Source organism: Crocodylus porosus, unplaced genomic scaffold, assembly GCF_001723895.1.
Source record: "Crocodylus porosus isolate Cpor-Errol unplaced genomic scaffold, CroPor_comp1, whole genome shotgun sequence".
NCBI classification, from domain to species: Eukaryota; Metazoa; Chordata; order Crocodylia; family Crocodylidae; genus Crocodylus; species Crocodylus porosus.
In genome coordinates, this window is record NW_017728906.1 from 87,271,924 (window position 1) to 87,287,279 (window position 15,356).

Genomic DNA, 15,356 nt, shown 5'->3' on the forward strand with positions numbered 1-15,356 from the left:
TCTCCACATCCTTTTTGAATTGTGGAGCCCAAAACTGGATGCAGTACTCCAGCTGCGGCCTCACCAAGGCTGAGTACAACGGGAAAATGACAACCCGGGATTTGCTTGAGAAGCATCTATGGATGCAAGCCAGCATTTTGCTTGCTTTACTAGCCACAGCATCACATTGGTGGCTCATGTTCATCTTGTGGTCAATCATGACCTCCAAGTCCCTTTCATCTGTAGTGCTAATCAGCGTAGCACTGCCGAGCCTAGAAGCATGCTGCAGGTTTTTCCTCCCAAGGTGGAGAACCTTGCATTTTTCGGTGTTGGACACCATCAGGTTCTCATCCGCCCTTTTCATGAGCCTCTCAAGATCTGCCTAGGGAGAGAGAGAGAGAGATAGAAAGAGAGCATGTGTGAACACACAATCTTTTGTGAGCTGTAGCTTACTTCATCACATGCCAGGAAGGTCATTCAGAAAGCAGAGTATAAGAAGAACAGAGAAATTAGAATACAAAAGACAAGAGGTTGGGGAGAAAGTAAGAAGAGGAGGCAGGGGGTCAGTACTTGGAGGGACAGACAAACAAACAAACCCATAGGAATATGTTTGTTTTCTTGTCTCTCCCAGTATTGACCGCTTGCCTCTTCTCCCCTATCTCTTTTTCTCTTCCCCCACTTTGTTGCTTGTATTCTAATTTCTTTCTTCTTATACTCTGCTTTCTGTATGTCCTTTCAGAGTCAGATGAAGTGTGGAACAGCTCATAAAAGCTTGGGCTAGACTTTGGTTAGTCTTGTAATGAGCAAATCTACCCTGGCTTTTACTTAACTTTAGACTAATATGGGTAACTACATCTCGTTAACATTAAGGGTAAGATGATGAGATGTTACAAAAGTAGATTTTCAGGCACTTGAACAGAATAGAAAAGGATTGCACCTAGGCACTCAGCCTGGATGTATATCACACATTCAAATAAGATTTGAACTGCTTCTGTCTGCACTAGAAATGTGTTTCCTCAGAATATGTGTGGTAGGCCTAGATTTGTTCACAACAATAATATATAATTTTGGCTTAAATATGGAGTGTGTTTGCAGTATCATCCTCATTACCAGACAAAGGTTTTGAATAATTAGCCCAATAAAGTACTTAATTAGATCTATAGAAAGCCTTATTCTCAAACTTTAAGTGCATTTATAATGCAATATTTAGAAACATATTATTCAGCTCTAATAATTAAAATATATATGATTTTAATTTTCCACTGCTTTATAACTTTTGTACATGCTAAAAAAATTGTCCCAATTTTGCACCGCTAATACATGTGCTGTCAATGACTGCACTGATGCAGAACTAGATTTTAAACACACAAGTCCTAATTAATTAATTATGGACTTTCTCACTCCATCTGTACAAAGATAGAAAAAAGCTCACCAAATAAGTAAAATCATTCTGTGGATTTTCATAGTATAAAAATTCATAACTTTTTATTCATGTGCTTTTATTTTCATTAGTTCATTGAAATTATTAGTAAAATAAAATAATTTTAGTGTTTGTTCTTTCTGGGCTATTAAGTATATTGTTGCTTATTTTAATGATGAGATGATATTGTTGCACTTTTCAATTATTGAGGAATTCATTCATTTTCTTCCTGGATTAAGAAAATCTATTTTGCATACATTCCTAAAAGTCAACAGTATTAAACATTAATGTTTAATAGTTTTGTCTCGGCATGTCAAGGGCACCCTGTTTCAGTTATTCAAGGGCACCCTGTAGCTTTCTTTCTAATAAGTAAATAAGGGAGCATTTAGAGTTTTCTGAGCTCTCAAGATTGAATAACTAATTTAGGGGTGTGCGAAACAGGCCATATTCAGTTCAGATTCTGATTCGGCCTGAATCAGAGACAGTGAATCGATTTGTTAGTTCAGATCATTATCCCTGTTTTGATTCAGTGGAATCTGAATCTGAAGATTCAGTGATGATTTGGAGAATCAGCAATTTAGCCATAGACACAGCTTTAAACATTTTTTCTACATACCTCGAGGCACCAGGCGCAGCTTGTAAACACTGCAATGGTGAGGTAGATGGAGTGTCCCACAGTAGCACTTCTGGTCCGTATCCAGGTTTGCTGTCAAGCACATGGGGGCCCATCCGCAACCTCTGGCTCAGCGATTGGCCACAGGGGGACCCCAGGTGCCCCCCCCCGGACCCAAGAGGCACCAGTTGCCAAGCTGGAGGGATGCAGGGAGTGGGGATCCCCTGTGCGATCTCTGGTGGACCCTGAAGTGGACTGGACGTGTTTCTGGTCCACTTCTGGGTCTGCTGCTGAGCACACTGGAGACCCCCCCACACCCCTCTGCCCCTCCATCACAATGTTCATGAGCCACCTGGTACCTTGAGTTATGTAGAAAAAACATTTAAAGCTGCGTTCATCTGAATTGTTGAATCTTTCTGAATCTCTCCAAATCTATTTGGAGGGTTCCTATTTGATTCAGAAAGATTAATGGGTCTCCTGATTTGATTTGGGTTTGGAGATTTGGCCGCTGAATTGGGCCGAATTGAATTAGTGACCGAAGCTTCTCACAGCCCTAATAACTATCACCACACAAAAGCTTGGCGGGACTAAAATGTTGTCCATCTAAATTAGATGGTGATGTACCCTGCTGCCTATTAGTTCAGCCTTCAACCTGTTTTGTCTTCTTACACAGCCTTTAAAATGTGGAGAGGTGGATGGAGAAAGAAAATATTTGTGAGAATTTGTGACAACAGTTTTAACGGAGAACACAAAATCTGCCAAAGGACCAAATCTTTGTACTCTTCACATGCTAGGAAGTATCTTATTCCACACAATGTCTCATTGCCTTCACTGAGAGTACTGAATAGGATGAGACTCAGTGCGGATCATATTATCAACATTAAGCCAAATTAATTAGTAACAGGCTTAGAACAGAACAGGTGCTGCTTTGCACCTCTACCCAGGATAGCTTGTTCTGCATAGATGTAATGAGGCAGAGCCTAGGAATGGCCAAGGACAGGGAGGGAATTGCTGGAGCTAGTTCTCAACTCCCTAATATGTTGCCTAGTTCATAAGCTGAAATGGGCCACATACAGGACTTGTATAGGGTCCGTCACTCCCCTTATTCCAGGGCAAAGTAGAACCAGAAGCAGACTCTAATACCCTGACTAGTACTTTCCAGTGGCGCTGTAACAAGCCCCTTATTTGGGGCTTAGGACAGTCAATATTTAGTCCTATTTTTTAAAACAATAAATCACTTTGAATCAGAGTGTGATATCCTCCCTCACTGAGAAAAGTTGCCAAATTGGCTCCTCTATTTCTTCTGCAGGACTGGATTTGGATACTCTTAAATACAATACCTATACAATTATAAAGTTCTTTATTTCTTGAATAGTCCAACTGAAATCAAAGGCACAACTTGAGACAGAAATTTCCATTGGACATGAGGGAGGGTATGAAAAGCTAACTGCATGTTGGATCCAAACAAGGAGATGTATAGACAATGATGATTGAACAATATTTCAAATTAAAGAGCCTTTCTCTTTTAAGACCGCAAACAGAGAAGGCCACCACTAATGACAAATGCTTTGCTTGATATTTTTGATGGAGCAGGATGACGGCATGTGCAGTGACTATGAAAAAGTACGTGGAAGAAAATGTTTCCCAGAATTCCTACACAACCATCAAGTATTTCATGAAGATGTTGAGCAGTGTCAGCGAGACCCTGATTTTTGTGTTTATGGGAGTTTCTACGGTTGGAAAGAACCATGAGTGGAACTGGGCCTTTGTGTCCTTCACTCTGCTCTTCTGTCTGGTCTGGCGGGCCATAAGTAAGAGGCAAATATGTATATGTACATGTAGTTATCTTGGGTAGATAAGGCACTTTGCTTCCTTGAAAGATACTTTTCAGTGCAAGGGTAGACTCAGAAGTTCAGTACCTACTGGTATAACTGGTTTAATTATGTTGTTAATTGGTGTGTCTTATTGATGGGGTCAGTTCACAAATATTAGGACTAGATTGGGGGGGAAGGGGAGAGCCCTTAGGGTTAATGATTCTTCTTCCTGAATGAGAAATTCTATCATTAAGCCTATATTTAGACTGACAATATAATTTACTATATTCATTCAGGTGAATGGGTTTTCAAATTGTAGTTACTGTATTTGCTCGAATGTAAGACAGCCGTGACTATAAGACAACTCCCCCAATAATTAGATCCTATATGTGGATAATTTATACATTCATTATAATTTTCCAGGTATAGAATCTACGTATTGAGGGGTTATCTTGAATCTATCCCCCACCCCAACTGCTACAGCAGGGAAAGCAGTGGCTAGGGGGATGGGACTGTCAGGTGGCCCTCTTGCCCTGCCCACTTCTTTCCCCTGCAGCCTTCCTGCCTTCCCTGCCACTTGCAACCCCCCCGGTCCCCCTGCTCTCCCAGTCTCTGCCTCTTTCCATCCCCACTCTCCTCCCCTTGCTGTCAGGGGCTACTCTGGCTGCTCTGTCCTTGAGCACAGTGTGGAAGCTCTGCCCATGCCTGGCCATGCAGTAGTGTTGTTGCTGCTGATCATTCAGGAAGGGAAAGGAGTTTCAATGTGCTCCATGCCCAAGAGAAACCCCAGCCCAAGTCGGAGCTGAGCTGTGCCTGACATTAAGGGGGAAGGAAGGGGGCAAGCAGAGGCGTGGGCAAAAGCTGCTGAGGGCAAAAGAGTGGAGCAAGAGGCTGCTATGGGTCTGACTGACACCAACCTGAGTTCAGTGTCAGAATCAGGGCTGCAGCAGTCACCTGCTCCTTACTCTGCATCGTATATGAATATAAGATGAGGGGGCTTCCCCCCCATATTTGTTGGTGGGGGGAGGAATCCTCATTTTATATTCAAGTAAATGTGGCAGTTCACTAACAAGATAAACCCTGAATGGAATCTTAACATATCCTTGGCAATTTGGATGACCTTTGCGATTTGAAACAAATAGGGAATATTTGCTATTTTAATTTGCTCTCCAAGAGGAAGAAGCTTTACACCCAAGCTTCTGTATCACTCATGTAAAACTCCAGAGTAGACAGCTCCCTCCCCCATGCTGCATGATTTTCAGCAGGTGTGTCTTTCAGGATGGAGACAGACATTGCCTTTTTAAAGAAATCCTTACATATATTTCCAAAAGAGCTGAACAGTTTTGGATGACTCTTAAAAGTCAACTTAAGGCAGACACCTAACATGTAAAATCTGAGGTCAAACTGTAAATTTTGGCACAGTTGTAAGCAACCAAACAGGCAATTTTGCTATTTTGATAACTGGTAGGGCTACAAGACCTGTCTATAATAATCCAGTACTGTTTTTGATGATGAATGTATTAAAATAGAAGAATTCTAATTCTTACATTTCAGTATTATCATCATTGGTGATGCTAATGTGAAATCTAAGACATCAGCATATTTCTATAAAAAATTGGCTGTTGGAAAAGGACACAAAAGAGTAACAGAAAACAGGCAGCAAGCAAGACGTATTCTGAACAGAAGCCACGCTCTACCCCTAGTTACAACATCATGCACAATGTTTTCTTAGTTCTTCCTTTTATCAGAACAAAACAAAACTGGAGGATTAAGTAGTCTCATTCTGGCTTGCTTTATTATTGTTAGCCTTTGAATGTCAAAAGGGTTGAGTTTCGGGTGAAACACCGTTCAAACATACGGGTCTTGAATTGTGCAAGAAAAAAAAATATTACTAGAGAAGAAACAGGAAGAGCAGCAGTAAATGGAAGAGCTGTATAGAAACACGGTCTAAAAACACAAATGGAGTGAATAACATATCCTATCTTTTTCTCTGATACAACACACACACAAAAGCTATAATAGAAAGCATAGACTTCATGAGAAACATACAAGCTACACTAAAACATTGTTTTTACAATATATTGAAGCACAGTCCCAATGCTCCTCAAAGAAGTTACTGCCAAAATAATGGGAAAGCAGACTGTCAGTGGTTCGGAGTTGAGGTTTTGTTTCACATCAAGTATTCCTGGTTAACAGTAGCTTTTCTCCCCTTTTTAGGTGTGTTTGCTCTCTTCTACATCAGTAACAAGTTCCGGACTTACCCCTTCACTGCTAAAGACCAGCTCATTATTTCTTACAGTGGTCTTCGTGGAGCCAGTAGTTTCTCGCTTGCATTTTTGCTTCATGCATCTCTCTTCCCTAGAAAAAAAATGTTCATTACTGCTACCCTCGTAGTTATCTATTTTACTGTATTCATTCAGGTAAGTAGGTTTTGTAATGGGCTCATTTAATTTCATATAGACAAGAGGTTTCAGAGTTAAGATTGCATCAAGACATGTACTTAAGCTGGAATTAAATCATTCTAGTTCAGACTTCCAATAACTGCATCTAGTCACTAGATTAAACACAATAAATTGTTGCTGGCTAATTTAGTTTTCCATCTTGGCTAAATAATAAATAACTTAACCAGAGGAACTATATAAAAACATATTGTCTTTAAAATTGTTGTTGGAGATAGCTTCTTTTTAATGTCATCAAAACTTGAGAGCCTCAATCACAAATAACTCCCATTCTAAACTACATGGGCAGCATCCTCGTGTTTTGGAGAGATGCTATACATTAGTTTTGACACTTACAAGAAGAGTCATTTCCCATTTGTGATGCTCTTAGAGGTGTAGAAAGGATGCACATTCTGTTTCAAACAGGGGTGCAAAATGTTGTTGAGATTCACCCAGAACATGTTTTTTTCAGTTTTCTGCCACAAAGAATTTCTGTAAAATTCCTTTGTCTTATTGAAAACAAAATTGAGAAATTTTGAAATTCTCTGTGGAAGAAAATTCAAAAATAATTGTTTTGGGCCAATCAATTCTCTTTCCATGTTACTATACTATGGTACAGTATAAAATTGTAAAAGCTGCTTCAAAATGAAAAGTCAAACTGCTTCTTTTTGGAAATGCTGCAGTTGGATGTTTTGTCCTTACTAAAATTTTGCTCTTATTTTCTCCTTAATAAAATATTGTCCTGTTTGTAAGTGGGGTATGGAAAAGATGGTTTATGTAGGTGAATTCTTTGAGTTCTAAAACTATATTGATTAAAATGTAATTTTGATTTTAAAATAGCAATAATTCTTCTAAAAATATTCTTATTTTTTCTGTTTTTCCGCCTTTATCCCTGTAGCCTACATTTTTCTTTCCTAGTTGTTTAAATAAGAAGTAATCACTTCATTTTCCCCCTCCTCTGCATATATTAATCAAAATAATTAATTTTCTCACTCATCATTCCGAATACAGGGAATAACAATTGGCCCATTAGTCAAGTATCTAGATGTTAAGAAGACCAATAAAAAAGAGTCTATCAATGAAGAGGTGCATATGCGAGTAAGTTTTTGTTATCAATAGAATGCTATCAATAGACTGTCTTCTAAAAAGGAAAGGAAAAAAGATGGGATTTTCAAATTAGGCTGAGAGAGCTGGACATACAACGCCCATTGAAACTGAGTCGAATTTTGGCAACTAACTCTTTCAGGCTGCATTGTAAATCCTAGCCAAAATATCTTAAAATATTACAGGGTGTTAGCATCTCTAGAGTGAATAACAAATAAGGCTCGACATAGTATGGATATAGATGTTACCCAATTATACTTTCAAGAACACAGAATAGAGCCTTTTAAAGACATACAACAATGGAACAATGTAGCAATCAGATTTGTCTCTTTATATCTTGATGCCTGGGGTTGTCATATAAAGTAGGGTTTACTAAAAACCACCTCAGCAATTTGCATATAGTGAGTAGACACCCTTCCTGGGCAAGTGCCATGAATATCTGCAGAATTTAAATTCTTACTATGGAAGTGTCTTGCCCACATGTTTGAGGAGAAAGCCTTCTGAATGTGAAGCAAGTGTGAACTGATGAAGTGTCACTTTCTTCAATCTTCAGTTCCCTCCATTATTTCTACTGCTATAATTAAGTTTGCCAAACTACAGCTGACTTTCCCCAAACCTCAATGTGAAGATTTTTCAGATTCCATTCCTGTCATTGTTTGTCCTACCTTAGCCAATAGTAAACCCAGAATAGTCTTAAAACACATTATTCCATTTTATTGATTAAAAATAAACTTATCCAAAGGCATGGAGACTTTTATTGAAAGATTCTGAATCCTTTTGGAAGACAATTTTGCTTCCACATAGCAACATTTTGTTTTGGACTTCCATCCCATTACACCGAAAGATAAGGGATAGGGAAAAAAGAACTTATTTAAAGCTGTGCAAAGCATTGACACGTGTTTAAATTTGCACAATTACTATTCTGTTGGCATTTATAGGGCTACCATTTGCATAAAGCTCAGCACATGCTTATATGCTAGTTAAATCACCACAGCTAAGCTGACTTTACTTTGGCCAGAAAACAACCCTCAGCATTTTTATCTTTATATTGAAATTAAAATGATTTTCTGTAAAATATAATATTTTAGCTATAATATCTAGACATAAAGATATATCTACTGAGTTCCCATAAGATACTGCACTGGAAATTCATAAGGGTTACTCCAAATTCTGATTATCAGTAGCAGATATATTTGTATTGAACTACCTTACAGGAAAAGGAAAAGTTCAGGAGATGTAGGATATTAGAATGTATTGGGGAGATTGTTTGGATTCATATACTTTTATGAATTTCTTGAACTGTTTTTTTCTCAAACTTTTTGGACCTATAGAAATCCCTGCCAATCTACAAAATTTCTTGTGGGTCACCAAGCACCCTAACCAGCACATTTTTCACTAACCGTCTGCCTGTCATGGCCTTGCTGACTGTCAGTCTTCCATAGTCCACATTTTCAGAACCACTGCAAAATTTATGCCATTGTGTAAATACCTTAAAATCTGGTTTCCTATTAAATATGGTTTTAACTTTATTTTCATATCAAAGCCAATTACTCTTTTCATTGATTTATTTCTCTAGTTGATGGACCATTTGAAGGCTGGTATCGAAGATATATGTGGCCACTGGGGTCATTATCAATTGAGAGATAAGTAAGGAAGTTTTATTACTGACACTATAATAAAATAACTTGTTTGTGATATATTGATCTCTAAAAAGTTAAATGCAACAGGAAATCCACAGTGTACTCAGAGAGGTTTAGATTAGAATGAAAATGTCAGGTGTGTGTGTCATATCCTACTTAAAAAAGAAATAATTCAAGTGCTTTGGATCACCATCATGTTGTGAAGCATTTATCTGTTTTACTAATCTGCTTTCTCACAACATAGGAGAAAACAGGTAATTTGGGAAAAGAGTATAACATGTACATTCATAGCACGTGTATCCAAAAGCCAGGAAAGAAAGACTAAATATAAGCTTAATATAATTTATTTAAATTCAGATTGCAAGCTACTTGAGGCATGGATCGCTCCTTTTTTTTGACTCCAAATACCCAAGCAAATACATGGCACTGTATTTGTAAGTTAATAAGAAGTCAGTAATAATTAGTCATTTTTCCTGCAATGTCTTTGTAAAAAATAAGATTACTGAGCTTGTTCTCAGTAACTAGGTAAGAGCACAAATGGTTAGGTTAAACTATAACTAAGTCCGTCAATTAATATATCTATTGCATTATGATCTGATGCTTTATCTCATCTCACTTTATACAGAAACAGCATGGGAGAAGCACTGGATCTTCCATAGGTTATTTTGTGATGCTTTGAAAGACCCATCCTCCCAGTAGCGTGACTTAATTGCAATTTGTTTTATGGCCTTTTCATGAGCATATCTATCTATCTGTCTATCTATCTATATCATCACCAGTCTGCCAAATATTTTTGCATCTCCAGTGGTTCCTGTATAATTATACATGGTTACAAGGTAGAATATCCTAGGGCATGTATTTCAGCAAATTTTGAAACTGTAATATTCCTATGCAATAAGCTAAAATGGCCCTGAAGAGAACCTATAGAGGTGCATAGGCTCTTCAAAACAGAGGCACAGTTTAGGAAACTATATATCCACATTGCAAGTTAGATAAATGGCATTTCTGACACTTATCTCACATCTATCCAACTGATCTCTTAAGAATTCTGTTATGAAATCTGTTAAGAAATAACAATAATGTATTGTTTCAATGTAGGTAAAGGCTAAGAAAACCTCATATATAAAAATAGTGAATATAAGAAAGTTGTATGAGGCTATTCCTTGTATTGTTTTACGTAGCCATTAAGAGATTTTATCATGTGCTTTTCAGAATTGGTTACCTAAGATAGCTTCTTGTTCCTCCAAACATCCTTAGTGACAAAGAGGGCAGATTTGTGCACAGTCCTCTACTATTACAGAAAAATATTAAAAATGGGTCCTTCCTAAAAGAAATTGTGTGAATTATAAAATGCTTTTCAGAGCATTTGAAAACACATTTCCTACCCTGGTAAACTACCCTATAGAAAAAACAATTACAAGAGCTGTTCTTGTTTTGTTAAATCAATGCCTGAAAGCAAATACCTGCTTCTAAATACATACATAGACACACAACAGTATATGTGGTATTTTAGCCATATATTATAATATTCAGCATGCATACACACATCATTTTGCAGTCCATTCAATTTCTCTGTCATTTACAATATAAAGATATATATTTTTTCTCCTAATTGGCAGGAGTCAAAATCATCAGCAACATAATAGGACCAAACTACTATAACTACTGGGCCATTTAGAACATTATTGGTGCCTGGTTGAATAGGCAAGGATTACTGTAAGTGCAGCTGCTGCTGTTACACACTATTAGAGTACAACATTTGTACAAAAGCGTAGAGACTGGCCATACTCTTTTCTTACAAATGTGGCGGTGCTATATGCTAACCCTCAGCCAACCTTCTTTTTTTGCCATGATTGCAGCTTGTTTCTCTCTTTTGTCTGGCAAATTTACAAGCTATGTGGACCAGTGGGCTATGCCAAATGTGCCCCTACAGGTTTCTGTTCACTGGTCCTTCAGGAGTCCATGGGTGACTATGATTTGAATCCCATTTCCACCACTTAATTATATATGTATTTGAATGATGCTGATTTTGTCTGAGAGGAATATAGACATGTTGCCTCTTTATATTTTTTTAAATTCCTATTCACAGATTTAAAAAGTTTGACAATAAGTATCTAAAGAAAATCTTAATCCGGAAGAATGAGCCCAAATCCAGCATTGTGTCTCTGTACAAGAAACTGGAAATAAGACAGGCCATTGAAATGGCAGAGAGTGGAATGATAAGTTCAGCTGCATCCACAGCTTCTTTTCAGTGAGTATCAGCTTCCTACTATCTCATAAAACTGGGGAAGGTTGAGGGGGGTCGGGAGATCAAGCAGGGGGAGGTAACTGAGGCAGTTCCCACCTTTAAAGGACATGTGAGAGGAACAGGACCATCTGCAGAGAGAAGCTACTGTTAGGTACTGGGACCTTGAACATATCACATTCATGGAAAGGTAAATTTATAATTCGGTGTCCAAAAGCTATAAAGGCCTTCACTTCATTCATGTTTTCCAGCAGAAATGGGCAAAGCTGAAGAGGTCTGGAGAGTCAGGCCTAGATTCAGCTCTGATTGCTTTGTGTTACTGCAGTGATGCAAAGCAGTCTCATGCCTCATTTTACTGGCTGGTAAATTCTGACTTACTGATGCTTTATGTTGAAAGATTTTTATTAGGGCGTGCAAAGTACTGGCCCTGACTTCTTAAATTTGAACATTTGAGATAAATAGCTTTAAACCATGCTCTCCTATAAAGTAGATCTTAGGGTAATAACTTCAGGTTAGCTTTCTTGGACAATTCTGACACTTTCTTGGCCGGAACTCAGTTGCAGAGATGGGCAAGAATGGAAACAGTGAAGAAAATGTTAAATACTCATTTCAAATATCAGAAAATACTTGCTTTGACAGTTGAAGGAAGGATTTTTATTTATTTTTTTTATCAGCCAAAGGATTTTTTTAAATCAGGCAAATTACCTGTCTCCAGTTTTCTTAACTAGTGGGTGAAATGATATCAGTTTGTCAAAGGATAGCTGTACAGAGAAAGCAGGCTGGTTGCTCCATTTTTCAGGATAAAGCAGTCTGCTTCCTTTAGCCTGCTGGACCAGCCCCCAGAGATGCATACAAGGACAGAGTCCACAAGCCCCTCCAACACAGGAACACAAAGATGTGTAGGAGAACATTTTTCATAGTCCTCCCATAATCCTCATGCTCATGGAGAAAAATTACAAAGTAGCTTCAAAAAGTGAGCCTGGGAACAAAAATTCATAAGCTGAGTGGACACTAAAAACCAAGGACTGAACACAGATATTGACTTCCTGTCATACTATAAGCTACCTGATTCCTGATAATCTCTTTTACACTACAGGTGATAACGACCCCCTTTCCTTTTGAACAGTCTTGATCTTCCACTAATCATGTTATCCTGTCTTCTGTGATTTGCGTGTCTGCTACCCCTGGGAATTTTCCTCTTTTCCCCTCTTCTCCAATTCTACAATACTGCTTGGTGTTTTTCATTGTTGCTGTGCTTGCTTTTTCTCAGACCTGAAAAGAACACATTGCATTTAAAAGCTTGTCTAAATCTATCACAGCCAGGCAGTTGGTCCAATAAAGATAGCACCCGCAAAAATCCCTAGCTCCAGCAGAAGAATTAATTTAAAAGCAATGGAAATCCATATGAAACAGTTGGGGGGAGGGGAGGAGGGGGACAGGGCAGGGGGAGGGTAAACAGACGTAAACTCTATAGAAATCAATGAGTAAACTATTCCCAGTGCAACACAATCCCAATGCTGAGATCAGGACACCTCTGGATAAACCCTTATAAAACATAAAGAGTTAGATCCTGCAAATTTATTCTTTATTCTCCTATTTACCTCAGTGTAATGGCATCCAAGTAAGTATAGCCATAAGAGTGTTTAAAGGTTACATCCCAAGAAAATAACTACTGTACATATATTCCAGCTCCTCTTCAAACTTCAGATGTGGGCTTGATTATGCCAAAGTTAGTCTGCTTTTGTTTTAAATTCCTATGTGACTGTGTAATTAAGCCTAGACAATTTCTTTCTAAGTCACAGTTGGTGAGTGTATGGCATTAAAATGGTTAGGTTCTCTTCAAATTCTACTTTTGTTATGTATCAGAAATATTTGCAGTTGAATTTGGAAAGTATAAATAAGAAATCTGAACTGAATCTTTGACAAGCAGACAATATTATTTTTTTATTAAAAAAACCCAACTGATTTCATATAATTTTTTCAATTTACTCCTGAACTGATAATGTAGATTGAAATATATTCTAAATAAATCATTTACATAATGGGCCCAAGTTTGTCAGGTTTAACCAGGTAGAATAGAATCTTGTTGTACACAAGTTCAGATACCTTTGCTCTCACTAAGTAATTCTCCTAGTTCTTGAGCCATCAATGTTTTCTTATGCAGTACAAGGCTACAGAATGTAAAAGTATCAGAATCTAGCCCTATATGAATAGTTTCATTAACTTCAAGGACAGCTTGTAAGGTAAGGCACTGTTTAATGTGAGTCATGTAGCAAATTCTGGCCACACTTTAAAAATCCCTGAAAATGGGGATTTAGAATGTAACTCTGAGGTATTTACTATAAAACCACATTTTCAAGGCCCTGATAACTTTACCCCTTTTTCACCAGCACTCCTGATCAGCTTAACAGGCACATCATTGCTATCAAGGGTCCTCACACTTTAGAGAAACGAGCAAGAAATCTTTTTTGATAAACAGAGCAGATCTGTTCTGAATTCGTTCCAAACTCATAACTTCCATTCACATGAATGGGATTCTGGTGGGTGCAGAATATGCATTAGGTATTTGCAAAGTGGTTTGGAAAAAATTACCCATTGACTGTGTAACAAAGGCTCTATATTTGAATTAAAATAGAGCACTTAGTTATAATGGCTTTGGAGAATATAAGAATTAGAAATAAAGTTTTCAGAGAATAAAGCCCAGGCAAGTAGATACAGTAGGCATCATATTTGCATGGCTGTATTTTAGGAAATGAACATTAAAGGTACTCAATCGAAGGAGAAGAAGGACTTGATGCTGGTTCCACATTGTTTTAACTTTAAGTTAAGGGGAGTTTTTATTAATGTATAAGGTCTCAGAATCAGGGAGATACTTTAATTCCTAAGGATTCCTAGGAAGGAGCTATCCTAGTTAAATTCTACTTGTACAACTGGATAGATTCAGAAAGCTCAATATCTGGCAGAAATGGAAAAAAAAAGGGATAAGATTTTTTTTTAGGACTTCTGTCAACTAGCTCTGTTTTTTAGGAACAAGTATAGACAGTATATCAGATTTGTTCATGATCAGACTAGTTTGTTTTTGCCAACAGAGAGATATACCCAGTTGTTGTATATCAGAGATGCATAACTTTTTAAGGCAACAGCCTGTTTCATAGGATCTAATGAAGTAGGCTGTTGCCTATGAAAGCGTATGCATTTCTGAGTGACTTAGGCTAGGGACAGAAGTTACACATAAACTGGTATAAGTGATCAGAAATCGGTTCAAATCTGTAGCACAACAGAAGTTCAGTATGCAGAAACAGTTTTCAAAATGACTAAAACCCATTTAAGATAAACCTGGATAGATATAGTATCGGACTTAACTGATTTAGTTTAAAGTGGTTTATTGAACTTCCATACCAGATCCCCTCCAGATTCAAGTTAACTCACAGTCCCCCAGCATCCCAGGATGCTTTGCACCTTCCCCACAAACCTCTCCTCTGAGGGTGGGCAGGCTAGCCTTGGCCCAAGCTGTCTGCTCCAGCCAAACAGGGAGGCATGCTCTAGTGACCCCAGCTTCTGGCCTGTGCTACTGCAAGCATGTGGCTGTGTTTCTGGAATCAAAAGTGAATGCCTGTTCATTTGCTGATTGGCCCAATCTATCCAGCTTAGACTAATCTGCCAAAACTGAATCAATTGAGCCTCAGAATTTTTGACTGTATGTACTTAGCTTTAGTCTCTAAGATGCTACCCTGCCTGCCTTCTGACTAACTACCTGTCTTTGCACCAGCGATGTTACCAACTCAATAATGATTTTTCCAATAAAGCACCAATAGCTCTATAATAAGCTGCAATAATAATGATCAGCAAGAAAATTTCAATAAAGATAATTTTATAGAATTATAGAATCAATGAGTTGGAAGGGACTTAGACAGATCATCGAATCTGACCCCCTGCCATGGGCAGGAATGAGCACTGAGGGTGGGAGGGGTCAGAAGACTCCAGCCAGGTGCCTATCCAGTCTCCTCTTGAAGATTTCCAGGGAAGGTGAGAGCACCACCTCTCTGGGAAGCCTATTCCAGGCTCTGGCCACCCTTACAGTGAAGTAGTTCTTCCTAAAATCT

General features: G+C 38.1%; 1 protein-coding gene across 1 annotated transcript in view; it reads left to right on the forward strand.

The window, feature by feature from the left end:
• The window catches only part of SLC9A4 (solute carrier family 9 member A4), a 37,352-nt gene that overhangs the window by 12,804 nt on the left and 9,192 nt on the right, over positions 1-15,356 (forward strand). Inside the window, exons 4-8 of the mRNA XM_019529566.1 lie at positions 3,606-3,823; positions 6,044-6,246; positions 7,276-7,362; positions 8,945-9,015; positions 11,098-11,259. Of these exons, the coding sequence (XP_019385111.1) occupies positions 3,606-3,823; positions 6,044-6,246; positions 7,276-7,362; positions 8,945-9,015; positions 11,098-11,259 (741 nt within the window). The remainder of the gene's footprint in view (positions 1-3,605; positions 3,824-6,043; positions 6,247-7,275; positions 7,363-8,944; positions 9,016-11,097; positions 11,260-15,356) is intronic.